At 56.3% G+C, this 23899-nt stretch overlaps 2 protein-coding genes across 3 annotated transcripts; one reads left to right on the top strand and one right to left on the bottom strand.

Annotated features, from left to right (window-relative positions):
- The first annotated feature begins 7451 nt into the window (after positions 1-7451).
- Positions 7452-16701, top strand: PLTP (phospholipid transfer protein). Of its 2 annotated transcripts, none has more exons than XM_070941888.1 (16): positions 7452-7528; positions 8904-9024; positions 9272-9371; positions 10645-10773; positions 11530-11685; positions 11948-12011; positions 12482-12545; positions 12661-12752; positions 13993-14169; positions 14316-14375; positions 15303-15467; positions 15663-15730; positions 15839-15881; positions 16048-16111; positions 16291-16367; positions 16460-16701. In XM_070941888.1, the coding sequence occupies exons 2-16, from the start codon at positions 8916-8918 to the stop codon at positions 16565-16567; spliced, it is 1476 nt and encodes a 491-aa protein (XP_070797989.1). In that variant the 5' UTR covers positions 7452-7528; positions 8904-8915; the 3' UTR covers positions 16568-16701. The 2 variants fall into 2 exon arrangements, with proteins under 2 accessions (XP_070797989.1, XP_070797988.1); XM_070941887.1 differs by lacking the exon at positions 7452-7528 and adding an exon at positions 7762-7950.
- Positions 16702-17866: 1165 nt separating this feature from the next.
- On the bottom strand, positions 17867-23582 carry CTSA (cathepsin A). The gene is made up of 14 exons (XM_070940291.1): positions 23381-23582; positions 23187-23298; positions 22884-22934; positions 22654-22740; positions 22408-22563; positions 21954-22045; positions 21772-21856; positions 21594-21685; positions 21358-21436; positions 20514-20659; positions 20348-20423; positions 19673-19762; positions 18791-18895; positions 17867-18273 (listed from the first exon to the last, which is right to left on the bottom strand). Exons 1-14 carry the CDS (start codon positions 23545-23547, stop codon positions 18190-18192), a joined length of 1422 nt encoding a protein of 473 aa, XP_070796392.1. The 5' UTR covers positions 23548-23582; the 3' UTR covers positions 17867-18189.
- Between the last annotated feature and the right edge of the window lie 317 nt (positions 23583-23899).

The raw sequence follows: 23899 nt of genomic DNA, 5'->3' as shown, positions 1-23899 counted from the left end.
AGAGAAATATTTTCAAAGGAAAAAACCCAAGAAAGTCCAGCTGCCTTTTTGGAAAAACACCTTTGGGAGTGTTCCAACTTCAGCTACTTATAAGGAGTATGCACTGACTCCCAGAATTCCCCTGCCAGCACTTGGGAATTCTGGGAGTTGAAGTCAACACAATCTGAAATGGTGGAAGTTTAGAATTGCTCCAGACCTGAGAACCAAGGTTCCTGAAGCAAAAACATGCTTGTTGAGACAGTTTTCTGTCGCTAGCGTTTGGGCCTCTTGATGGAGGCTTCTGGGATTTCTTTTAACAGGCTGCATAACCTGAAAAAGTTTTAAGACTTTCAAGTGGAACTGGATGCTTTGGGATTATTGTCCTAAGCCGGTACTGTGTGGCCAAGAGCCTCACCACACAGAGCTTGTGCTTCGATTAACTTGACAAAGTGTATAGTATGTGAAGGTAGCATGAAGTTTTTATTAACTTGGGCTTAGGGCTAAGTGTGCTATCTGAATGTAGTCGGCGCTGGTGCGTGCTGAAGTGGGTCACTTATGCATTCACAGTACTACACAGACCCAGAAACCTCAGCTGAGGGGTTGGGCCCTGGTTAATTAGGGTTTAGTTAAATAGGGCATGTTTACCAAGTCGGTGCCTGTGGGAAGCCCTAGAGGAGGTCAATCCCCTGTTGGGCTGCCAGGTATAGAAATGGGAGCCTCCAGTGGCTGTAGGGTGGGGGAGGGGAGAGAGGTCTCTTCCTTATCTTTATTTAAGGCTCTGCAGATTCAGAGCTGGATTAAATGGCCAAGCCAGGCTGTTTTGGGCAGAGTGAAAGCTCTGGCAGAGAAGGGTCCTTTCTGAAGGTGCCTCTTGGTCCTGCGCTTAGGGTGGGGGGCTTGGCCAGAAAAACCTGCAGGGGCCCAAAGGGGATGCAGTTACAGGTAGTCCTCAGCGTACGATGACAATTGAGCCCAAAAATTATGTTAGCAAGTGAGACGTTGGTTAAGTGAGTTTTGCCCCATTTTGTGACCTACCTTGCCAGAGTTGTTAGGTGAATCACTGTAGTTCTTAAGTTAGTAACACGGGTGTTAAGTGAATCTGGCTTCTCCATGGACTTTGCTTGTCAGAAGGTTGCAAAAGGGCATCATGTGCCCACGAGTCACCGGCCATCACAGGTAGGAACCAGTTGCCAAGCGTCCGAATTTTGATCATGTGACCATGGGGGTTCTGCAACAGTCATAAATATGAAAAAACTCAGTCCCTTTTTTCAGTGCTGCTGTAATTTCAAACGGTCACTGAACGAACTGTTGTAAGTCAAGGACTGTCTGTAGTGTGAACGCATGGGACACGAAGGGGGCCAGCTCAGAATCCGCATCCCAGTTGCGATACGCTGCTCCGTCAGGGATTCTCCCAGGCCAAGGAAAACAACCTAGGTGGAAAGCTCCGCTCTACCCTTCTGTAAAGCCAATTCTGCAGTTCCAAGAGGTTACAGCGGCTTAGCTACGATTGGGCTTTCTGAAGGCGCTGAAGGACAAAAGCAGGAAAAGGTGGTTTGTTTGTTTGTTACAGGAACCTTCCTTTCTTTCTTGTCTGTGCTTGTTTTGTGGATCTTGGGGTGAGACAAATCAAAACAGACCCACATGAAACAATGTCCCAGGAACAAAGAAAGCCCCACAGCTGTTCCAGCCGATAAATTCCAAAGTCCTGAGTAAATATTACAATAAAACTTGTTGATGCAAAAAACTTGTATCTGGTATTTTTATTGCTTTGGGACATTTAAAAAAAAGACTTCATGCAGGTAACACTTAATCCAGTAGATTTAAGGAATCTATCAGGAATGGTTTAACTTGCAATGACTTAGAAGAGAACCTTTGCAGATGATGCTAAGCTGGCAGGAATAGCTAACACCCTAGAAGATAGGCTCAAGGTCCAGATGGATCTTGACAGACTTGAATACTGGGCCCTATCTCACAAAATGAAATTCAGTGTAGAGAAAAGTAAAGTCCTACACTTAGGTAAGAAAAACCAAAAGCACACATATAGACTGGGGGAAAACAGGCTTAACAGCAATAACTGAGAGGGATCTTGGAGCCTTAGCGGACAACCAATTAAATAGTGAATAGTGTGTGGCAGCAGCCAAAAAAGACAACACAATCCTAAATTGCATTAACGGAGGGATACAATGAATATCAAGTACTAAGGCCACTTTATAAAGCCTTAGTAAGACCACACCTAGAATCCTGCATCCAGTTTTGGTCAACACACTATAAAAAAGATGTTGAGATGGAAAGTGCAGAGAAGAGCAACCAGGATGAAAGGTGAAAACATGAACAGAAGATAAAACATGAACAGTGGCAGGAACTGGGTGCGGCTGGTCTAGTGAAGAGAAGGACCAGGGGAGACAGGAGAGCATCTTCCAATGTTTGAGCGGTAGCTACTGAGAGGAGGAAGGGGTCAAGCTGTTTTCCAAAGCACCTGAAGGCCAGACAAGGAACAATGGATGGAAACTGAACAAGGAGAGATTCTTTTTTTTTATTATTATTATTTTTAACATTTTATATTTTAAATTACTAACATTACAAACAACATATACAATATTTCACCCTGTGCTATACATAAGAAAGGAAGATTTGGTTCTTCGGATATATCCTCATGATCGCCAAAATCCACGTTCTCGGGGTACAGGTACCGAAGCATCCAATTTTCCCAGCGCATAGTCCACAAATGGTTTCCAAATTTTCCAGAAAATATCTTTATAGTCACCATTTCTAATTTTAATATCACATGTCATTTTATCATTTAAAGCTAATTTCCACATTTCACAATACCATTCTTCTAAAATTCACATCTAATTTTAAGGAGAGATTCAACCTGGAAATAAGGATATTTTTTCTGAGAGAGAACAACCAATGGAACAGAAGTTGTGGGAGCTTCATCACTGGAGGCTTTCAAGAAGAGACTGGGCTGCCATCTGTCAAAAATGGTGTAGGGTCTCCTGCTTGGGTGGGGGGTTGGACTAGATGACCTCCAAGGCCCCTTCCAACTCTGTTAATCTGTTAATTTAAGATGGAATCCTCCAGGCGGGGGGTTGTCCTGGATGACCTCAAGGGTCCCTTCTCACATGACGCTAGAACATTTCCTGGTGCACATATTGTTGCTCTGTGTCCTGTGCAGGGAACCAAACTCTCCTCGTGGGAAAACATCTGTCAAGTGTCCCAGTGTGGGGCTGGTGTCCAGAGACAGGCTGGCTGTTCTTTTCAGGAGGAGATTGGGAGGGGAGGGGGTAAAATTTATTTATTTATTTATTATATTTTTATACCGCCCCCTCTCCCGAAGGACTCGGGGCGGTGAACAGCCAAAGTTAAAAACATACAATATAAACAATTAAAATACGTTTAAAACAGAATTAAATCTAAAATGGCTCCCCAATTTAAAACGCCTTACCCATACCCCTATAAATAAGATTGCCGCCCTTCCCTCCAGAATGCAGCAAGGTGGGATCCTGTCCCGCTGAGACTCCAGTCCCTGAGTAGCTCCAGGGACAACCTGTGTGTGTTTGCCCTGGGCAAACCCATTCCCATTTGGATATTGCTGGTGTGATGTAACAGCCGCACAAGGAGATTCCTCTGTGGGTGAGTAGCTGGGAAAAGCACCCAGAGGCTGGTGGTTGTGCCTGTGGCTTTTTGTGTGTGTGTGTGTGTGTGTGTGTGTGTGTGTGTGTGTGTGTGTCAGGAGCTTGGCCGATGCCACTCCTCCCCTTAAGAGAGTCCTGCTCCAGCAGGAACCCTTCTGTATTTGAGGGGCTGCCCTGTGGTTGGGGGGTAAGCAAGATGCAAAGCCTTTTGGAGACTTCCTGAGGCAGAGCCCAACTTGTGCAGGCAAGAGAGGCTCTTGCTTGCCCTGGTGCCTCTCCGTCTGGGATTCTTCCTCTTGCTCCAAGTCCAGGGAGGCTGAGGTGATGGTGCCAGGGATCAGGAGACACCTTGTGGGTGGGGCGCTCTCTCTTGTGCCAGGGCTGGGATTCCGCAGATGGCTTGCAACCCAGAGCCCAGAGCAGAGTTCTTAGAATGAGTCTGAGGGCCTGACGGGGGCACCTGGCTTCTTCTTTCCCAGAAGGAATTCATCAAAGCTCTGGGTGCTCAGGCAGCACCCTGAAAGAAAAGTCCTTTGGGGTGAGGAGCGACTTGCAAGCCAAGGACCGGGCAGGGGTTGAGCGGGTCTGCAGGGGAGGCCACAGCTTGTAGGGAACCAGAGGCTTCCTGCTTGAACAGGGGTTGGACTAGAAGACCTCCAAGGTCCCTTCCAACTCCATTAGTCTGTTTCTTCTGCTTGGGAAGGGCCATGGGTCAGCCAATGGTTCCGGTAGGGCTGCATCCTGAGGAGACGCCAGCGACCGGCTCTGTAAGCACCCTGCTGGCCTTCCTCAAAGGCCGGAGCCTCACAGGCCTCGCTGCAAGAGACCTGCAGCTGTTTCCTCCAGCAGAACCCAGCATGCCAACAGGAAGGGCCCAGGGGTGTGGCAGTGGGTGAAGGAAGGCCAGCCGAGGGGATGGTTTGTCCCTCTAGATGTCTGGGTACGTTGGTGAAGCTGCTTCCTCCTCCTCCTCCTCCTCCTCCTGAGAAGCAAACTCACAGCTGCAAAAAATTGAGGAACCCCCCTGGAGGATTGCCAGGGCATGCGTGAGGTTTGTTGGCCCTGTTTGGCATGCTCTGAGGGGCTCCCCACCATCGGGCAGCTGTTTTGGAGTCCAGCAGTGCATGGGGGGGGTGTGCTGCCACCCACAGGAACCTGAAATCCGAGCAGTGCCGCAATCCCCCCCCTCTCAAGCCACCCTGCATTTGGCTCTGCCTGCCATTGGCGCAGCCAGTTCCCTCAGACGGGACATGTGCAGGCAAGGCCCAGGGTGGGTCTGTGTCCCCCTCGTGTGTCTGTGGGGACAGTCTTCCATGTGCAGCGGCTTCCCTGAGGCGAGGCCTCTGGTGTGGCCGGCCCTGCTTGCTCTGAACCTGCTGAGGTCAGCTTTGCTGCTCAGGCTCTGCAGAAGATCCTGCTGCTTCCTTCTCGGAGCCAGCCGGCCGGCCGCTCAGCCCCGAGTAGCCTTCAGCCACAAAAAAGCCAGGCCTCCCTTCTGCCCACAGCCCTGCGGTGTCGTTTCCCAGAGGGGTCGAATATTCACAGGGAAACTATTTTAACTAAAAGGCAGGATAGGTGTGTCATAATAACAACTGTGCAGCCCAGGGTGGTTATGCTGGGATGGCAACAGATTACAGGGAAGCTTCCTGAAAATAAATGCTCTGGGGAGTAGTTGCAGCTTCTGAACTCACGAAGTGGCAGAAGTGGCTCCCTGGGCAGAGAGATCAGCCGCGAAGGGTCCCTGAGGAAGACCAGCATGACAGAGGGTGGCTGTGACCCAGGACTCCGGCAAGACCCAGCCATCCAGGCCTGGCATCCTGAGAGGGGCAAGCCAGGGACCTGCAGGGAAAATGTTGGAAAACGAGGCTGGTCCAGAGACAATGGCACTAACCATGTGTGCATTTTCGTCCAAATTTTTTCTGCTTTTGAACATGTCCACCACATGTGGTAATATGTCCCTGGTCCTATATGTTAAAACAGCATATAGATTATAAATCAGAATTATTTTTGTTAGACATAATGCCAGAAAAATATGAGAAAAGGAATTTATATTTAATATTATATGTCTTGACAGCAGCAAGAATTGTATTTGCACAGCACCGGAAAAATGAGGAAACATCTACAGAAGAAGCAATAATCAAAAAAATATTAGAGAGTGCAGAAACGGACAGACTGACATTGAAGATAAGAGAAAAAGAAGACACAGACTATTTTCGGACATGGAACTTGTTCTACAAATGGTTCGACAACAGAGGTAGAAAGTAGGAACTGGAAAAATAGTATTATGTAAGCAAATTAATCCAGACAACACGCTGTTCACAAAGACTTATGTATGTAAAGAGAAAATGTATAAAGAAATAATAATAATAATAAAAAGTTACGACGACACTGAAAAAAGTGACTTCTTACCATTTTTCACACTTAATGACCGTTGGAGCATCCCCATGGTCAAAGGGTAATATTTCAGGCACTTGGCAACTGACTCATATTTATGACGGTCGCAGTGTCCTGGGGTCATGTGATCCCCCTTCATGGCCTTCTGACAAAGTCTGAACAAGCCAGGTTCACTTAGCAACCATGTTAGTAACTTAATAACTGCAACGATTCACTTAGCAACGGTGGTGAGAAAGGGGGCACAAGGGGCAAAACCTAACAATTTTGGGTATAAACCTAACAAATTTGGCATAAATTTTGGGCTCAATTGTGGCCGTAAGTCGAGAACTATCTGTAGCTCCCACTGTAGGTGGCTGAAGAGTTGCTGGGCATGAGGGTGAAGGGAATCCTCCTTCCTGCTCTTCCTCCCCAGCAACTGCTCACCCGAAGGTCAACTGCCCCCCCTGAATTTTGGAGGTTCCAAAGACCCAGCTTGGCGGGTGTCAGCAAACGGTTTCCTCCTCCTCTCTGAAAATCAGCTAGCCCGCCCCCGCTCCCATGCAGGATTTCAATTCCCTTGCAGGGGATGGAAGCAAGCAGAGCCACATCCCCCCCCACCTGTATCTCTGGAGATTTTGTGATTTAGTGCTGGGGGGGGCAGGAGAAACTCTGGGTCGGCCGTATCCTGTGGCTGCTGAGTGTCCTTGGGACGAAGAGGAAACCACCCGGCTCAGAACTGCTGAGTGGCAGAATTTGGAAGGAGGAAGTTGGTGAGTGAGAAAGCAGATGGAGATCCCCCTTCAGCCATGAAGCCCACCCTCCTCCTGTCTGCCCTCCCTGCTAGAGTTGCAGAGGATGAAATGGGGGGAGGGCTGCCCATGCTTTGGGCTTGGAAAAAGGTAGAGATGAAGGGGTGGGAGGACCTCTGGTAGGGCTCCAGCCCCCCCCCCCCCATGTTGTGTCTTTCAAAGGACTCAGATGGGAGCGTCTGGGAGAGGGGACGGAGGGGAGCTTTGATTATGCTTTCATCCTCCCCTCATCACACAGAGTTCTTGGCTCGGGCTACAGTGCCCCCCCCGCAGAGATTTCTAGCAATGGGCTCCTAGCAGGTGGGGAGGGTGGGGCACCATCCTTGTTTTCTAGCACAGAAGCCCCCCCCCCGCAGGAAAGCGGCTCTCTGGAGACAGGATATGGAGCCCATTTCCTGGGGAGATCAAGGAAGTTCGAGGAAGCTCCTTCCAAGCCTGTAAGCAAGGGGGTGCAGGGCCGGTTGAAGGGGGTGGAAGCCCCCCATGGACAGCCAGGCTCTTCTGGGCCCCTGGCTGGGCTCCCCTGACCCCGGAGGGCTGCAGCTCCTCTCCTCCTTGTTGGGGAAGAGGCCTTCTGCAGGGAGTCTGGACCTCAGCCCAAGGTGCCGCCCCCCCCCTGCAAAGGCCTGCAGCTCCCTTCTCCGGAGGGCCGCCGGGAAGGGCAGAGCAATCCTGCCAGGTAGCCCCGTCTCAGCCCGCAGAGCGCAGGAGGCAGCCCGCTTGGCCGTCCAGGTGGGGATCTCTGCCCCTCCCTCCCTCCCTCCCTCCCCAGCCACAGCAGGAGCGGAATCATCCCCAGCGCAGCCCCCTCGCCGGGGCAGAGGCCGGGACGCTCTTTGGGGCTGGGAGAGGCCAGGGCTGCGCGGGCGCCGGGCGCTCCCCTCTGCCGCCAGTGTGGCGGCTTCTCCCCTCCCTGCCCGACACCCTCCCCCCCCCCCCCCGCGCTCTCCTCGGGCCAAGTTCGCCCCTGTTGCGGAGACCCGCGGCTGCCCGTCCTTGCCGAAGCGGCCGAGGCCCGGCATCCCGGCCAGCGGCGGGACTCTCCCTCGCCTCCCCTCCCTCCGGCTGGGGCGGGCTCCGGAAAGCCGCCGCGAGGGCGTATAAAGGCGGCTGGCCGAGCGCGAGTGGCCGGACAAGCGAAAGCGGGAAGGCCGGCAAGTGGGGCGGATGGGCGGGCAGGAGGCGAAGGGGGGGAGGCGGGCGGGATCCCCTTTTCCTCGCACCCCCCGCCCCAACTCCCGAGACCGGCCCTGGCCCCCTCCAAGCGCAGTTTCTCGCCCTCCAGACGGGGGACCCAGCAGGAGCAACTTCGCCCGGCGCGCTGCCTCTGCCGCGGGCTGCCTCTCGGCTGTTCTGCGGGCGAGCGGGCGCGAAACCGCGGCTGCCGGCAGGGACGCTTAGGCGGGCGGGCTCCGAACTCGGAGAAGCGGCTGCCTGGGACCTCCCGGCCCCACATGGACGGCCGAGTTCCGCCCTTCTCCTTCCCCGGCAGACGGGACCCGCGCCCGGGCTGCGCGCTCCTGCGCTCCTTCGGACCGGGCAGCACCTGGATGGACGTTTCGGGGAAGAGAGTCGGGCTGGGGGCTTGCTAGCCGGAGCCCCCACCCCCCCCCGGCATCGCTGCTTTCTTCGGGGACCAGAGCGGATGAAGCGGCCGAAAGACGCGGGCTGCGAGGTTTTTGGGAGAAGCCCCTGGTCTCTGGGCCCTTTCTCCGCGCCAATCTGGGATACTTTGGTTGCCCCCGCTTGATCTCTGGCCACCGATGCCCTTAAGGCGGTGGAAAGAAAATAGTGGCGAAGGGCCGGGTCTCCCCAGAGCCCCAGCAGAGAGACGCCCACCTGTGGCCTCACCTGCCCAGAGGACTGGCTCCCTTTGAAGATCGGTGGTGCTGCCATTTGTCTCTGCCTGCCTGCCTCATCTACCTACCTACCTACCCCCCTCTCTCTCTCCCAGCTTATTATGCTGTCCACCTCACCTGGAGGGGGCCTTCCCTTGTGAGCCTAAGAAAGATGCCCAAGGGGTGCAGATGGTCTCAGGACTGGGTCATTCTAACGGGAGCCCCCTGCGCACACTTCCCTCTGGAAACTGACCTCTTGCCCCTTGCAGGAAAGAGCTGCCATGCCTCTGCACTGCCTACTGTTGCTGCTGACCTGGCTGGGCACAGCTTCTGTGGCTGCCCACACTCCTGCCTGCAAGATGAGAATCACAGACAAGGGCCTGGCGCTGGGTAAGTAGCGGACGGGGGGGGGGGGGGCGAGAGCACGAAGAGCTGGGCTTGGGGATGCATTCCCACTGGCTCCAGCAGGGGGACCCCCATTTTCCCCCTGCTGGTTTGGTTGGCACTGCCCATTGCCCACACAGGTAAGAGTGGCGGCCTGACTTCACTTCCCCACAGGCAGGCTGATAGTTTGGGCTCGGGGCTACTTGCCAGCAGTGGCCGGACTGGGGGTGATGCCTTTGGGGGTCTCTTGCAGTGAAGCAGGAGGGTCTGCGCTTCGTGGAGCAGGAACTGGAGAGCATCTCTATCCCTGATCTGCATGGCAAGCAGGGCAAGTTCCACTACAACATCAGCAAGTGAGTTGGCTGGGCTGGCTGCTTACAGGCTCCTCCCAAGAGCCCCTCAAGCCCCCTCCGCCCGCCTGGCCTGCTTGATCCCTGAGCCTGAGGAGGCAGCTGAGTTCACCCAGCCAACCAGTGCGGCAGGTGTGATGGTCTGTGGGAGGCGGAGGAAAGAGCTGCAGCCAGGGGGGGGAAGAGGCAGGTGAGCCTGCAGGAGGAATGGGGGCCTCATCGAGGAGAGATTCAGCCTGGAAATGAGGAATTTCCTGACCGTGAGAACAATCAGCCGAATGGAACAGAAGTTGTCTTCAGAAGTTGTGGGAGCTTCATCCCTGGAGGCTTTCAAGGGGAGACTGGACTGTCAGAAATGGTGTGGGGTCTCCTGCTTGGGCGGGGGGCTGGACTAGATGACCTACGAGGTCCCTTCCAACTCTTGGCGTAAGGCACTAATGCAGGCAAAGGGCACTGCTGTCGTAGGAGTGTGTGTATGTATGTGTGTGTGTGTGTGTGTGTGCCTATGGAATTGTCTATCCTCCATCCTAAAATAAGGAGACTTCCCCCAGGAATCTGGCAGGGACTGATCCAAACTGGATGGGTGGCAGGAGCTCTTCAAATGAGGCAGAGAAGCGCAATAGAGTTTACCCTCCTGGCTCTGTGACAGCTGATGCAAGAAAAAACACACGGATTCTGTTGCAGGGCTGGGCAGGGCTGGAACCTAGCCCAGGGTTACCACAACAACGTTGGTGTCTGTGGAAGCGGCCAGTCGGGAAAGCCTCCCAGGGTCTCCAAACCCTTTGATTTCAACCCCCCACCCACCCAGACTCCCCACCTTCATCTCCTTCCTGTTTTGCTCCTCCCTCTTTGCAGGGGGCACAAGGCCCCTAACTCGGTGCACAGTTTGTGCAACACCCTGAGACCCACACAGGCTGAGGCGGGGCAGGGGCTGGCACAGTGGCGAAATGCTATTTTTTTTACTACCGGTTCTGTGGGCGTGGCTTGGGGGGCGTGGCAGGGGAAGGATACTGCAAAATCCCCATTCCCTCCCACTTCTGGGGGAAGGATATTGCAAAATCTCCATTCCCACCCCACTCTGGGGCCAGCCAGAGGTGGCATTTGCCGGTTCTCCGAACTACTCAAAATTTCCGCTTCCGGTTCTCCAGAACCTGTCAGAACCTGCTGGATTTCAGCCCTGGGCTGGCACCAAGGGGGGCGATGGCAGGGGAAGAGGTGGGGAGACGGGGTAGGGGGCCGAGGACCCCCATCCCCACCTGGGCGTCTCTCCCTGCAGCGTGAAGGTGACTCACCTGCAGCTGAACTTCTCTGAGCTCCACTTCCAACCGGAGCAGGACCTGGCCTTCCGGATCAACAACGGCTCCATCGGGGTGCGATTCCGGCGGCAGCTGCTCTACTGGTTCTTGTGAGTGGCTCCTTCATTCCTTCTTATTCTACAGGCAGTCCTTGACTTGAAACAATTCGTTTAGTGACCATTCAGAGTTACAACGTCCCTGAAAAAAAAGTGACTTATGATGTTTTTCACACTTACGACCATTGCAGCATCCCCCATTTTGGTCACGTGGTCAGAATTCAGACGCTTGGCAGCGGACTCGTATTTATGACGCTCGCTGTGTCCCAGGGTCACGTGGTCCCCTTTTGTGACCTTCTGACAAACCAAGTCAATTGAATGGGGGAAGCCAGATTCGCTTAACGACCGTGTTGCTATCTTGACCACAGCAGTGATTCACTTAACAACTGTGGCAAGAAAGGTCATAGAATGGGGCAAAACTCACTGAACAAATGGTTCACTTTGCAACATAAATTTTGGACTCCATTGTGGTCGTAAGTGGAGGAATATCTGTAACAATCCCTGGGTGATTCCCCATTTAAAAAAAAAAAAAAACATACAGACCATATTAAAACAATAAAAACCAACTGCATTAAAAACAAAAATGGGCTTCTAATTATAATATATCCCCCCTCCCAAACTCCACCAGCAGTCCTGTGCTTTGAACCCAGGGCTCTCCGGCCTTGATGGGACCCCTGGCGCCTTCCGTACGGTCTGCACAGGGAAGGAAGGGGGGGGGTCTTAGGGATGAAGAGGGAAGCCTGTGGCAAGGGGCCATCTTTGTGTCTGAAGCCCCTTCCCTCCTCACTTCTCCAACTGCTTGCTGCCCAGCTATGACATCGGCTCCATCAAGACGTGGGCCGAAGGGGTCAACATCCACACCCTGCTGAGGCTCTCCAGGGACCAGGGGGGCCGCCTCAAGATCGCCAACATGAGCTGCAACGCCTCCATCGCCCGGATGCACGCGGGATTCAGTGGCACCCTCCGGTAACCGGCCCCAGCCCCTCCCTCTCCTGGGGGCCTGGAAGGGAGGGGGAGCCCATTTTGTCAAGGGAATCTCCGCCTCCCCAGGAAGGACCCTGGGGTGGGGGTGGCATGCCAGGACCCGGGGCTGCCAAGAGGTGGATGCCAAGCAGGCTGCCTTCTCCTGCCAAGGAAGAAAACTTTGAAGAAGCAGCAGGTGGGGAGGGGGCGACACTCCTAAAGGAGGGATCTTTAGCCTTGACCAGCCTTTTCTGACTCTCTCCAGAAAGGTCTATGAATTCGTGGCCATACTCCTCACCACAGGGATGCGCTACCTAATCAGTCAACAGGTGAGCCCCAAGCCCCAGGTGAGCCCTGCTGGCCAAAGGCGAAGGGAACAGTGCACAGGTGGCAGGTGTGCCAGTCTCCCCTGAGTCCAGTGTAGAGCAGGGAACCCCTGCAATTTCCCCCCTTACATTCCTCTGTCCGAGGTTTCTCTCAGTGGCTCCACTGGGCTTCCAACCGCAGAGGGAACGTTGCTACTTGGAGTAGCCTTAGGGAGTAGACTATTGGGGCACCTGAAGGACTTCGGGGCCAGCCTAGATAAAGAACCCACTTGGACGCCCCAACTCTGGCATAGATTTGGAAGGGACCTTAGAGGTCTTCTAGTCCAGCTCCCCTACCAAGGCCTTATACCATGCTGGACAAACGGCTGCCCAATCTTTCCTGGAAAAGCTCCAGCGATGGAGCCACCACCACTCCAGGAGGGAGGCTGTTCCTTCCCTTTTCCCACCAGCTCCGGTTTCTCTCTGCCTTTCAGATCTGCCCTGCCCTCAACCACGCTGGGCTGGTGCTACTCAACTCCCTGCTGGACACGGTGCCCGGTGAGTGGTGGGCAGCATCCCCTTTTCCTGCCAAAGAAGGCGGAGGGAGAACTCTGGGCAGGGGGCAACCCTGGTGCTACGGGATTCTTCCTCACTCTTTTCTCCTCCTCTGCAGTGCGCAATCCAGTGGACGAATACGTGGGCAGCGACTACTCCCTACTCAATGACCCCCATGTCACCCCGGAGAACATAGACCTGGATTTCAAGGTACCCGCTGATTGCCCCGTGCAGAGGGTTCCCTTATGGCAGGGATCCCCAACCCCCGGGCCAGGGCACCTTCAGAACTGGGCATATGCAGCTCCAGGTCTTTGACTGGCGGGCACTCGTGTGTGTGCGTGAAGCTCCGTCACGTGCGTGTGAATGCTGGTCGCGTGTGTAAATGGAGCTGTCCATGTGTGCACATCTGCCACTTGCACAAAACTATTTCCTCTCCCCCCCCCCTTGCTGGTCCCCCGGCCTTTATGGGATGTGGCATCCAAGAGAAATTGGGATGAGCAGATTAAATCATCCTCAGTGCTGCCAAAGGAGAAGACGGGGAAGCCACGTTTGATGGCCCGTGGAACTAACCACTGCCTCACTCTGGGCTGCCTTCCTTCCCCTTAGAGCTGGCAAAAGCCAGGGTTTAAAAAAAAAGTGCCACACTAAACACTCTGGAAACGTAGAGCGGGAGGAAGCCTGTCCCAGCCTCCTGAGCCCCAGAACGGCTTTTCCAAAAGGCGACCAGACTCCCTTGTCCTCCCTTTGAAAACGCCCGGCTTCTCACCCAGGAAGCTTCCTCAGCTGCCACTTAGTGAGAACCGAAGAAGCTTCTTGGAGGAGAAGGGAAACATTTTCAAAGAAGAAACAAACAAACAAGGAAGTCCAGTTGCCTTTGGGGAAAAGCACCTTTGGGGCCTGGAGGACGGAGCCCCCCATAGAACTTTGTGGGAAAATACAGGCAGCCCTCCACTTACGACCCCAAAATTTCTATCACTAGGTGAGAAAGTTGCTAAGTGACTTTTTATGACTTTTCTTGCCAGAGTTGTTAAGTGAATCCCGGCAGTTGATAAGTTAGTAACACGGTTGTTAAGTGAACCTGGCTTCCCCACTGAGTTGAAGGTTGCAGGAAGGGGACCAGGTGAGCTCAGGACACCTCGGCCGGCATAAGGACCTGCCAGGGGCCAAGCACTTGGCCTTTGACCACGTGACCAGGGGGCTGCTGCAGAGGTTGGAAGTGTCACAAGTCCCTTTTCTCAGTGCTGTTGTAACGTTGACGGGTCACTAAATGAACAGTTGTAAGTCGAGGACTACCTGTACAGCAAACATCCACCCACCCACCCTGATCCCACCCCTGGCAGGTATTTGTGGACTGGCTTCATCCCAGATGGGAATGAGGGGAGGGGGCCGTGGCCCCAAAGGCCTGCCCCGGACCCTCCTTCCGGTGTGACTCGGCGCCTTCTGCTCGCAGGGCATGTTCTTCCCTCTGCAAAACGAGAACGAGACCCTGCCCAACCTGGCCCCGGAGCCCCTCCTGAGGGAGACGGAGCGGATGGTCTACATGGGGCTCTCTGAATACTTCTTCGACTCCGCCCTCTTCTCCTACTACCGGGCAGGGGTCCTGAACATGGAATTTGCGGGGGATGAGGTAGGCCGGGCTGGGTGGGGGTCTCTCGGAGGGGCCGTGGCCGAGAGGAAGAGAGGGCTGGCAGGGAGGGGGTAAGGAGCGGGGTGAAAGCTGCTGCCTTGCCCATCGCCTGCCCCTCACGCCCCCCCCTCCATCCCTTGTTGCAGGTGCCAAAGGATTTGCAAGTTTTGCTGAGAGCCTCTTTCTTCGGAAGCATCATGCTGTTGGTAAGGGAGGGAGGGAGGGAGGGGGTGAACTTGGAAGGGAAATTTACAGGAAGGACCTCATTATCCATGTAGGAATAATCTCATTTTGAAACTAGATGGGTGGCAAATAAATTTCAGAATTACCGGTATAATATCTGGCTGACTATGCAACAGTCCATAATAATTAAAAGATTAACAGATTTGGAGGTCATCTAGTCCAACCCCCCGCCCAAGCAGGAGACCCTACACCATTTCTGACTGATAGCAGTCCAGTCTCTTCTTGAAAGCCTCCAGTGATGAAGCTCCCACAACTTCCAAAGGCAACTTCTGTTCCACTGGTTGATGGTTCTCACTGTCAGGAAGTTCCCCCTTATTTCCAGGTTGAATCTCTCCTTGATCAGTTTCCATCCATTGTTCCTTGTCTGGCCTTCAGGTGCCTTTGGGAAATAGCTTGACCCCCTTCCTCCTCCCTGTGGCAGCCCTCCAAGTATTGGAAGGCTGCTCTCCTGTCTCCCCTGGTCCTTCTCTTCACCAGTCTAGCCAGGCCCAGTTCCTGCAACCGTTCATTGTATGTTTTAGCCTCCAGCCCCCTCATCATCCTGGTTGCTCTTCTCTGCATTTTGACTGTCATTTTCTCCAGATTTCTGTGCTAAATCTTGTCAGTTTTGCATTTTAACAACTCCAATTTGTCTTCATCTGCTTCCCCTTTATGGTTCTTCTGCAACCCCCCCTCTGCCCCCCCCCCCCCCAATGTGGCGACCTGCCTTCTTCCAGTATGGGAATCAAAACCAGAAGTTTTATTTTCAATTCCTTATTACGAGCGAGCTGAAATAAGCTCTCCGAAAGCCACAAGGCAGTTTCTGGTTCCCTTTTAGCAAGACTTCTTCTCCAGCAGGGTCCGCTTGTCTTCCGGCTTGCCCCTTGGCTGACCCTCTGTCCTCTCCCCAGAACCCCGATGTGGTGGACGCGCCCCTGATCTTGAGGCTCCAGGTGACCGAAGCCCCTCGCTGCACCATCCGGTCCTCCGGCACATCCGTCTCTGTCTCGGCCCTGCTCAACATCTTCTTGGCCCCCCTGAACCAGCCCCCAATTCTGCTTTCCAGCCTGACTATGGTGAGCCCACCCCCACCCCTGGGACCCCCCTGCCCTGGGGAGGGGTTTCCATCCTTCTGATCGCTTCTGGTGTTGAGCAAGGGGCTTCCTTCTGGGATCCACAAGGTCTGATGGGTGGGGGGGACAGAGCCGAGGGAGGGGTCTGCAAGCCATGCTCTGGCCGGCCCTCCCCCATTGTGGACTCTTCCCACGCAGGAATCCCGCCTGAGCGCCAAGGTGGTCCTTCACCATAAGGCTCTTCGGGTGCAGCTGGATCTCCGAAGGTAGAGCTGGGTGTCCCTGGAGTGGGTGTTGGGAGGGGAGGATGACCACTGGCCCCAATTTGGTAGCGCTTCTCCCCCTCACCCCCCCTTCTTCCCCCCCCCATTCAGGTTCCGGATCTACTCCAACCAGTCAGCCTTTGAATCTTTGGCAGTAAGTCTAATTTTGAAGTCAGGCCACGGAGGGGCAGAGCCAGGAGCCAAGTCGGTCCTGACTGATGGGGGGCTCCCGGTGCCTCTCCCGCCCAGCCAAATCCCTTCTCCTGCAACAGGGGCTGGGCTGGACTGGTCCCAACCCCTCTCCCCTGTCCCCCCTCCAGCTCCTCCCACTGCAAGCCCCCCTGAAGACCCTGCTGCAAATGACCATCATGCCCTTCATCAATGGTAGGCACGGGGAGGCGGGCGCATGTGGGGCAACTCTGTGGGGGCAGGGAGCTGGACCCTTTGGGTGGGTGGGCTGCGGAAGGGTTGCCGGGGTGAGGCACGCTTGTGTGGACGCAAACACTCACACCGAGGATTCAGCAATGAGCAAGACCAACAAAGCCCCTTCCTCTTCCTTGCAGAGAAGACCACGAAAGGGGTCCAAATCCCCCTCCCTGAAGGCATGGACTTCACCAAGGAGGCCGTCAGGAGCCACTTGGTAAGTAAGATTTCCCCCCCCTCCCCACCAGGACCCATGGAGCTGGGACGCTCTGCCCCACCAGCCGGCCAACCTCCTCCTTGCCTCTTCAGGGCTACCTCACCATCGGAGCCGACCTGCATTTCACCAAAGGGCTGCGAGAGGTCATTGAGAAGCTCCGGGCGACCCCGGGCCCTTCTCTGGCCTCCAGGGCTGCGTAGGAGCCCTGGATCTCGTCCCTCACCTGGCCCCAACTTTACCTGCCTGCCTGAGTCAGGTGGGGCCCTCTGCTCTGCCGGACACAAGGGTCTTTGCTAGCCTCTGGGACAGCTGAATAAAGAGCTATGCTGCCCGACTCTGCCTCCTGTCTTAAGCAAGGGGTTGCATGTGGGGAGGACTCTTTTCCAATCCCTACAACAGTCCTGCCCGGTAGGCCAGCCCAGCCGCACTCTGGGACATACCGGAAATGGGAACGGGGGCCTCCTACCTTGGTCTGCAACTACATGGATCCAGAGACAGTTCTCGCCAATGTCCTTCCCCCAGGGCTCTAAGCTGGCCCCTCCCAGCAAAGGGGAGCACCCCACATCTGTCCCACTGTAGACCACACCCTCCTGCCCCGAAAATGCGGATGGAGCCAAAGTCTTGGTGGTCCATCCAGGCTGGGGAAGAGACTCAGTGAAACACCTGCACCACCTCTGGATTTCAAGCAAAAAAGCCTTGAACCTTTCTGGGCTTATGAGCCGTGGGGGTGGCTGAGGGGGCAGAGCTCGCACCCCCCAAGTCAGAGAACTTTGAGTTGGACTGAACCAAGGCTCTATCCTCGCACATGTTCTCCAGCCTAATTTGGGGGTTCACCTGACAGCAGCACCCCAAAATCCCAAGCGACCCACTCCTTCCTCAACCTTAAAGGGAACACTGAACTAAAAGACACAACGGAACTCCAGAAGCCACAACTCGGCTGCAGATTCTGGGATAGTCGAAGAGGCGGCTGCCCAACCACCTCCCCCGCCTGAGGGCTTGGCATGCCCCTCCCCCTCCCCCAGGCAGCTGGCAGGTGGGTGAGGCAGTCAGACCTGCTGCAGCTGCCTGGGGAGAACACTCCTTGGCTGCTGTTCCTCCCCACAAGCAGCTTCTGGAGGCAGCCCATTGGGCAGGGCTGGAGGTGGGAAGGATGGGAAGAGAGGGGAAGGGCTGAGGATAATTACAGAAGAACAGAGTTGGAAGGGACCTTGGAGGTCTTCTAGTCCAACCCCTGTTCAAGCAGGAGATCTAAGACCAGGGGAGTCCAAACTTGGAACTTTTAAGACTTGCGGACTGCAACTCCCAGAATTCTCCAGCCAGCATAGCTGGGAGTCCACAAGACTGAAAGTTCTCAAGCTTGGACACCTTTACCGTAGGCCTTTACCATTCCGGCCAAATGGCTGTCCAGTCTCTTCTTCAAGGCCTCCGGTGAAGACCCTTAGCCCCCAGACCCAGCTCTGCAGCCAGGGCAGCCTCTTCTCCACATATCACTCCGCTCCTTTTCCGTTAGAAAAATAACAGTTTAATCGCTTGCTTGGACCAGAAAGGAGAACGTGGCTGCTCTTGACCTCCAGTTCCTCCTTCAAGAGCAGCCAGAACGAAGGCTGAGAAATGGTCCCGACACCCCCACCCCCGGAGGGCAGCGAGGGGACCTGCTTCCTCCCTGAGGACAGTGCAAATGCGCAGAGAAGGGCGAGGGGAGACGGGGCCCTGCCGGAGGACCCGCCCAGGCTTCCACCAAAGGCCGGTCAGGAGCCACTCCTTGCAGCCACGCCGCAGCGGGAGGGGGCCGGTCTCCCCAGGAAAGATGCTGTTCCTGAGCTTAGAAGGGCTGCCGAGTGAGGAACCGCTGCACCATGTTGAAGGCTGCCCGTGGCTGGTCAGTGGGCACCATGTGGCCGGCACCCTGTGGAAGGGAGAGACGAAGCGACAGGAGTGTCATGGCTGGCTCGCCACGGACCCCTCCTCGCACCTAGAAACAGCAGAAACGGGGAGGGGCAGGGAAAGCATTGGAATGCATGGGAGGCTTGGGGGAAGTGGGGAGGATTGAGGAATGCAAGTGAGCCGTCTGTAGCCTGAGACAGTCCCAACACCACAAGGTCGAACGCTGGGAAAAAACGAGGAGGCGCTCAGATTGTTCCCTAAACAAAATGAAGGCAATGGATTGGTGGACAATGGACCGTGGGGAGGTCCAGGGGAAAAGGGGGATTTCACCTATGCTGGTTTTTGCGCGAAAACTTTAGAACTGGCGTTGCTACTCCTGGGCCTACGTGGAATTATTGGTGAAGTGATACTCTTGGTAGAATAACATCCCAGGAGTTCCTTTTGCTGCATTTACCAGTGGGGGAGTTGACAGGTAGCCTCCTTAAGACCCTGGGAGGGGAGGGTGAGCTTTGCTCCTGTGAGACCCCTCCCCACGCTACCTTGATGGTGAGGAAGGCAATGTTGGTGAACTCCTTCACGAAGCCCCCAATCTGATCCTGGCCGTCCTTGTCCGTGAAGATCCAGGGTCTCCGGGCAACCTCCACCTGCGGGCAAGAGGACCGGGGGGGGGGGGCAGCTGTGAGGGTCTCTGGGCTTCCAGAGGAGCAGCAGAGACGAGGGGCAGGCAGCACCCAGCCTGGCCCGATGGGAAGGGCCATAGGGGGAGTTAGGCGAGGAATCCCCACTGCAGGAGGCTGTGCCCCCCAGAATCCCTGAGCCCCATCGCCTTCCACGCGTCCCCCAACCCAGAGGGGGGAGGAGCTGCAGGGTGGTCAATCCCCTCTGTGCATTTTTTATTTATTTATTTATTAAACATCTATGCCTCCCTGCAAGGTGGCTCTGCACACAGGTAGTCCTCCACCTACAACAGTTCGTTTAGTGACCATTTGAAGTTACAAGAGCACTGAAAAAAGTGACTCCTTTGCAGCATCCCCATAGTTATGGGATCAGAATCTGGGCGCTTGGCAACTGGTTCATACTTATGACCGTTGCAGTGTCCCCGGGTTACTTTCTGATGACCAGAGTCCCTGGGGAAGCCTAGTCCGCCTCACGTTTGTGTTACTAGCTCAACAACGGCATCAATTCACTTAACAACCGTGGCAAGGAAAGCATAAAATGGGCCAAACCTCACTGAACAACTGTGGTTGTAAGTCAAGGACTACCGGGAGGAGGTGGACCGAGCGGCTCCTTCCGAAGAGACACAGCGCAGGGCAGACGAGCAGGGGGTGCCAGTTTTGGTCCCCACCCCACCCCACCCAGCCTGGAACCAGGGGTGCGGAGGGGGTTCCTTTCCCCTCCAGAGCCTCCCCAGCTCAGCCCACCTTCTGCTGCAGGGACTCCACGAACCATTCGTCCCCCAGGAAGTTGCAGGCCATGTCCACATCGCCATTGTACAGCAAGATGCGGTATTTCTGCGGAGATCACATGAAGAATTAGTTCCGCTTTATGAAACCTCAGTGAGGCCACCCCTGGAATCCTGCAACCAATCTCGGTCACCACAAATTACAAAAAAGATGTTGGTACTTTGGAACAAGTTCAGGTCAAAGGCCTGGAGACGAAAACACATGAAAAACGGCTGCAGGATTTGGGTCTGGCCAGTCTGGAGAAAAGAAGGACCAGGGGAGACATCACAGCAGTGTCCCAATATCTCAGGGGCTGCCATAAAGAAGAGGAGGGGCTCAACCTGTCCTCCAAGGCACCGGAGGGCAGGACAAGGAACAATGGATGGAAACTAATCAAGGAGAGAAGCAACCTAGAACTAAGGAGAAATTTCCTGACAGTGAGAACAATTATAGGCTCGACTAGAAGACCTCCAAGGGGAGGTCTATTCTCTTCTAGAAGCCGGCCAGGATTACAAGGACCTGGAGGAAGGGCCAGCCTGGTTTTCCCTCCACCTGGGGGGGGGGGCTGAGGGGGTTGGGGTGGCGGAGCAGTACAGTAAGGAGCACTGTCACCCCCCCCGCCCAGCAACCCCACTGCTGACCCCAGCAACTCACCCCAGTGCTGAGCAGCTTCAGGTACTGGTCGTTCATCTTGGAGTAGAGGCGCTTGTAGCCACGGCTGACGGCAAAGCTGGGAAAAGGGGCCCGATTAGGGGGTGGCCTGCAGAAGCCCCCCCGCCCCGCCCCGATGCCTCAGCAGCTGCCCTGGGCCCCCCCTCACCTGCAGATCTCCCACGCCGGGGCATCGTCCTGAACGTGCAGGGCCCAGCGCACTTGAGGGTCGTTCAGGTAGCGGGTGAGGCCGGTGGTGTTGATGCAGGGGGGGTCCAGTCGCACCTGCTTGGTCACCCCCAGGTTCAGCAGATTCTGAGGGATTCCAAGCACAGCGGCTGTTCCAGGAGGCTTCCACCCATGAAGGGGCAGCTCCATTCATTCATTCACTTCATTTACTCATTCACTTACCTACCCATCCATCCATCCATTCAGTTCATTTGTTCATTCACTCACCCACCTATCAACGCATTTATTCACTCACTCGCTCACTCACTCACCCATCCAATCATTTACTCATTCACTCACTCTTACTCACTCATTCACTTATTCACCCACCAGTCATTATTCATTCATTCATTCATTCATTCATTCATTCATTCATTCATTCATTCTTCCCTTCCTCCCTCCCTCAGCTGCTTTCAGGCCTTCAAAGGACAGAGGAAAGCTGCTGAGATGCCCAAAGAGCCTTTGCTTCCTCTTCCTCCTCCTGGGTTCTGGGGAACTGTCTTAAATCCAGGGCCGCCCGAGTTGAGGGGGGCATGGGGGCCCCCACAGAAGCACATGAAACCTTCGCTCTGCTTTCTCAGGCCATTTCAGACGGCCGTTTCTAGCAAGATGGCTCTTGTCCCCAAAAGAATCTCCCACCCTGAAGGAGACCATTCTTGGGTGTTCCCAGAGACCACCCCCCACCAGTGAAGGGTCACCTTGGAGGCCCCCAACCCATCTTCCCCAGCAGGGCTCATGTCCAGGCCAGCCTGGCCGTCATCGCATCCCAAGCGGCTTCTGCTCACCTGCCTCCAAAGGCTGCGGGCCGGGTGCCAGACGAAGCTGTTGCCCAGGTCGTGAGTCACGATGGTCCCGTCCAGGTAGCTGCCAGGGGGACAACGGCTGAGCGGCCTTCCTGGGCTCCCTCACCCACATCCTCCACCCAGGGGGAAGCCCTGTCCGCCACTACCAGGAGACAAGGAACCGGGGGCGGGGGGGAGAGGAAAGGGGGGGAGCAGCCTGCAAACCGCCAGGGACTCACCTGAATTTTCCCGGCACCCCCCCAGCACAGGGGGCATAGAGGTTGTAGATATTGAGGCCCGATTCGTCCACAATGTGGATCATCTCCACCATCTGGGAGGAACAAGAGAGCCGGATGACCTCAAGGGGTATCCCCCGCCCCTCCTCCATCCTTCAATAGGCAGAGAGTCCCCACTCACAGCAGCTGTGCAGTTCAAATTTGGGTTTTTGTGGAAGTCGCACTTCCCTCCGGAGCAGCAGAAGCGCTGCAGGTCGCCCCAGAGCCTGTGGAGGAGAAGCAGGGGGTCCTCAGCCACCTCTGGGGCAGCAGTGCCAGCCCCTCCCCTTCCCAGGACCCCTCCCCCCCCGGGCAGAGGCTCACCGGTTCCCCAGGAGGCCGTGGTAGTAGGCGAAGTAAACCAGGGAGTTGTCATTGGTCTCGTAGGAGGAGAGCCCGTTGCCCACCGAGAGGCCCTGAAAGACACGTCCGGTGACCTCCAGCAGCCCCTCACCACCATTTCCCTCCCCCCCAATGCCCAAGACAAGAGGGGTTGACTTGCTGTTGGCGGTCAGGTCCTCCCCGGTGCTGCCCCCCCACCCCCCTCCCGATGGCAGGGAAATGGAGAAGGCTTGCCCACATCCTGGTTTTGGTTCCCCAAAAGAGCAGCTCACGTGAGGCTCAGGGAGGGACATTCTGGTTTTGCCACTTCACCTCTGCAGAGCTGCCCAGTGCCAGGAGCAATGCCCCTGGGCACCCCTGCAGCCATACCTGCCCATTTAATGGCAGGCTCCCGGGAGTCTGCTCCAGGGCCACAGGGCCCTGATGACACACCCACCTTCAAGTTCAGGCTGGCGTCCTGCATGACCCACTCTGCTAGGGTGGGGATGTAGATCCCGCCGTAGCTTTCTCCGGCCAGGTAAAGGTCTTTGGGCAGATGCTCCGGAAAAAGGTTGAAGAACTCTTTCAAGGCCAGGTAGTTGACGCGGGCCACCTGCCGGGGGGGGGGGGGGGAGAGAGAGCAACATGCCAGGCACCAGCTAGGCTAGGGCAGGGAAGGCAGGGGCCAAGGGCCAGCACTCACCTCTGTGTCATTGGTGTGGTAGTCTTGGCTATCCGAGTAGGAGAAGCCGACGCCAATCGGGGACTCCAGGTACACGATGTGAGCGAGCTGGAGGGAGACAAGGAGGGGTGAGGTTCCATGGGGGGTGGGGGGTGGGTTTAGGGGGTGTTTGCTCACCCCTGCCTCTCATGCCCTCTGGGTGGGGAAGGGCAGGAGATGCTCCAGCCAAGCTTTGGGGGGGGGAGGTTCACCTTATTCCAGGCATATTCATTGTAGGTCAAGGTGGCCCCATCTGGCTGGACCTAAAGGGGCACAAGTGAAGACTCCTGGGATGCCCACAGCCTTTGCCCGGGGACCAGGCTCTGTGTCCCCCCGGGCAGCTTGGAAGGCCCAAGAGCCCCTCCTAAGGGAGGCCCCAGTTGCAGGGGTGAGTGTGACCTCACAAATGCCCGAGACACCAGAGCCGGCCGGCCCCAGGAGCCCTGAAGGGAAGCTGCCCCAGAGCTTCTGCCTGCCGCCCCACCCCCGTCGGCGGCCCCGGGGGAGCGACTGACCGTGAAAGGGCCGTGCTCGCTCAGGAGGCCGGCGAGGGAGCTGCAGCCGGGACCGCCGTTCAGCCAGAGCACCAGCGGCTTCTCCCCGTCCGCGTCCTGCGCCTCGACGAACCTGCGGAGAGGAAGCCGCGGTCGGAAGGGCCGTCCCGTCCCGTCCCGCCCGCCGCCCGCCCGTCCGCCGCCCGCCAGCCTACCAGTAGCGCAGGTGCTTGTCGCCGTCCACGCTCAGGTAGCCCGTGTACTGCTCGAAGGCCGGCTGCTTGGGCAGCCCCGGCAGGAAGTCGATCGCCAGCTTGGACGGCGGCGGCCCGGACCAGGCGGCGGCGGCCAGGAGGAGCAGCAGCGGCAGCGGTAGAGCCATCTGCGGGGAAGGAAGCGCAGGGCGGGCGGGCGGGCGGGCGGGCGGTCAGGAGCCTCCGGCGCTGTCCCCGGCGGAGCTCACTTGGCCACGGGCGGGCAGCTCCTGGGCTCCGGCGGCGGCGACTGCGGCGGCACCCGGGCGCACGTGACTGCCGCTCCCCGCCGGGCCCCGGTCACTTGACGGGCGGGCGGGGCCCGGAGCCGGCAGCGGCCAATCGGGACGGCGCGCCACCTCGCCCCGCCCGCTGCAGAGCCGGAGGAGGAGGAGGGGGAGCGGCGGCCGGGATTCCCCGGAGCCCCCCGCCCCCGCCCCGCCCCCGCCGCTGCCCCGGTGCGCCCCAGGAGCTCCGGGA

This window comes from Pituophis catenifer, unplaced genomic scaffold (genome assembly GCF_029215685.1).
Source record: "Pituophis catenifer annectens isolate HBS135680 unplaced genomic scaffold, rPitCat1.0.hap2 SCAF_3, whole genome shotgun sequence".
NCBI classification, from domain to species: Eukaryota; Metazoa; Chordata; class Lepidosauria; order Squamata; family Colubridae; genus Pituophis; species Pituophis catenifer.
The sequence above is the reverse complement of the archived record's forward strand: the minus strand, read 5'-3'. Positions and strand labels throughout refer to the sequence as shown.